The sequence below is a fragment of the Hemibagrus wyckioides genome, linkage group LG12 (genome assembly GCF_019097595.1).
Source record: "Hemibagrus wyckioides isolate EC202008001 linkage group LG12, SWU_Hwy_1.0, whole genome shotgun sequence".
NCBI classification, from domain to species: domain Eukaryota; kingdom Metazoa; phylum Chordata; class Actinopteri; order Siluriformes; family Bagridae; genus Hemibagrus; species Hemibagrus wyckioides.
In genome coordinates, this window is record NC_080721.1 from 14903550 (window position 1) to 14906049 (window position 2500).

At 50.7% G+C, this 2500-nt stretch overlaps 1 protein-coding gene across 1 annotated transcript in view; it reads left to right on the forward strand.

Moving 5' to 3' along the window:
- jmjd8 (jumonji domain containing 8) overlaps nucleotides 1–2493 on the forward strand; it is a 7857-nt gene extending 5364 nt beyond the window's left edge. The window contains exons 3-9 of the mRNA XM_058404820.1: nucleotides 712–760; nucleotides 840–936; nucleotides 1018–1086; nucleotides 1261–1380; nucleotides 1460–1527; nucleotides 1604–1738; nucleotides 1873–2493. Coding sequence (XP_058260803.1) covers nucleotides 712–760; nucleotides 840–936; nucleotides 1018–1086; nucleotides 1261–1380; nucleotides 1460–1527; nucleotides 1604–1738; nucleotides 1873–1953 — 619 coding nt within the window. The 3' untranslated portion in view covers nucleotides 1954–2493. The remainder of the gene's footprint in view (nucleotides 1–711; nucleotides 761–839; nucleotides 937–1017; nucleotides 1087–1260; nucleotides 1381–1459; nucleotides 1528–1603; nucleotides 1739–1872) is intronic.
- The last annotated feature ends 7 nt before the right edge of the window (nucleotides 2494–2500 follow it).

Below are 2500 nucleotides of genomic sequence, written 5' to 3' on the forward strand. Positions count from 1 at the left end.
GCTCTCTGTCTCTCTCTCTCTCCCCTTCTCCTCGCTCTCTGTCTCTCTCTCTCCCCTTCTCCTCGCTCTCTGTCTCTCTCTCTCTCCCCTTCTCCTCGGTCTCTGTCTCTCTCTCTCTCCACTTCTCCTCGCTCTCTGCCTCTCTCTCTCTCCCCTTCTCCTCGCTCTCTCTCTCTCTCTCTCTCTCTCCCCTTCTCCTCGCTCTCAGTCTCTCTCTCTCTCCCCCTTCTCCTCGCTCGCTGTCTCTCTCTCTCCCCTTCTCCTCGCTCTCTGTCTCTCTCTCTCTCCCCTTCTCCTCGCTCTCTGTCTCTCTCTCTCTCCCCTTCTCCTCGCTCTCTGTCTCTCTCTCTCTCCCCTTCTCCTCGCTCTCTGTCTCTCTCTCACTCTCCCCTTCTCCTCGCTCTCTGTCTCTCTCTCTCTCCTTCTCCTCTCCTCGCTCTCTGTCTCTCTCTCTCTCCCCTTCTCCTCGCTCTCTGTCTCTCTCTCTCTCCCCTTCTCCTCGCTCTCTGTCTCTCTCTCTCTCCCCTTCTCCTCGCTCTCTGTCTCTCTCTCTCTCCCCTTCTCCTCGCTCTCTCTGTCTCTCTCTCTCTCCCCTTCTCCTCGCTCTCTGTCTCTCTCTCTCTCCCCTTCTCCTCGCTCTCTGTCTCTCTCTCTCTCCCCTTCTCCTCGCTCTCTGTCTCTGTCACTCACTTTGTGTTTGTTCTCTAACAGATACGCCTACACTAAGCCTGTAATATTAAGAGGAGTTACAGACAACACGGTGAGTGTACACACACACACACACACACACATTTTGGTTAGTGTTGTTGCTCTAATTGGTCGAATTTTGTTCATTTCAGAAATTCCAGTTCCTGTGTTCCAAGCTGAATATGCTGAGGGACTACCGAGACAAAACGGTTCGGCTGAGTACGGCCAACACACACTCCTACAGGAAAGGTACACACACACATACACACACGATTTTACACATAACCGATATACACACACTCACACACACTTTCCTGTGTTTATCCGTAGTGGACGTGCGGTTCGAAGAGTATGTGACGTCTCTGTTGACCCCTCAGTCTGAAGACACCCTGGGCAGCGGTGAGTGTTTCACACACACACACACACACACACACACACACACACACACACACACACACACACACACACACACACAGCTAAAATAATATGCTTGACCTTCATTGTTCCATGTTTGTGACTTGCTGTTTGAGGTTGATGGCATGGTGTGTGTGTGTGTGTGTGTGTGTGTTACAGATACTCTGTACTTCTTCGGTGATAATAACTTCACTGAGTGGCACTCCCTGTTTGAGAATTATAACGCTCCACCTTACAGCCTGCCACACACCAGCCCAGCGTACAGCTTCGGCATCGCAGGTACACACACACACACACACACATACACACATACACACACACAGATTAAAGACACACACCTTCTCTTTCACTGTATCAGGTCCAGGTACCGGTGTTCCTTTCCACTGGCATGGTCCAGGATACTCAGAGGTCATCTATGGCAGAAAGGTGTGTGTGTGTGTGTGTGTTGTTAATTGTCAGCTATAAGGAATGGCATCATAACTGTAACTGTGTGTGTGTGTAGCGTTGGTTCCTGTATCCTCCTGATCAGGCCCCAGAGTTCCACCCCAATCACACCACCCTGTCATGGATCACACACTCGTACCCTAACCTGGAGGAACACAAAACACCGCTGGAGTGTACCATCAGACCAGGAGAGGTGAACACACACACACACACACACACACACACACACACTCTTACAGTCTTTTTACCAGAAACCCCACCCACATACTTTATCTGTAAGTTTTATATCTGAAGGACAATAAAAATGTGTGTGTATGTGTGTGTCAGGTGCTGTATTTCCCTGATCGATGGTGGCATGCTACTCTGAATTTAGACACCAGTGTTTTCATATCCACTTTCCTGGGTTGAACACTGAGCATCATCATCATCATCATCCAGTATGGACCAATCAGAACTCCTCATTCAGTGACCAATCATACCACAAGGACCAAGAGATCTCCCCACAGTGTCATCATTTACCAGATCCCCTTACTGACTGTGGACCAACCGGATCCCCTTACTGACTGTGGACCAACCGGATCCCCTTACTGACTGTGGACCAACCGGATCCCCTTACTGACTGTGGACCAACCGGATCCCCTTACTGACTGTGGACCAACCGGATCCCCTTACTGACTGTGGACCAACCGGATCCCCTTACTGACTGTGGACCAACCGGATCCCCTTACTGACTGTGGACCAACCGGATCCCCTTACTGACTGTGGACCAACCGGATCCCCTTACTGACTGTGGACCAACCGGATCCCCTTACTGACTGTGGACCAACCGGATCCCCTTACTGACTGTGGACCAACCGGATCCCCTTACTGACTGTGGACCAACCGGATCCCGTTACTGACTGTGGACCAACCGGATCCCCTTACTGACTGTGGACCAATCATATCAGATCATTAA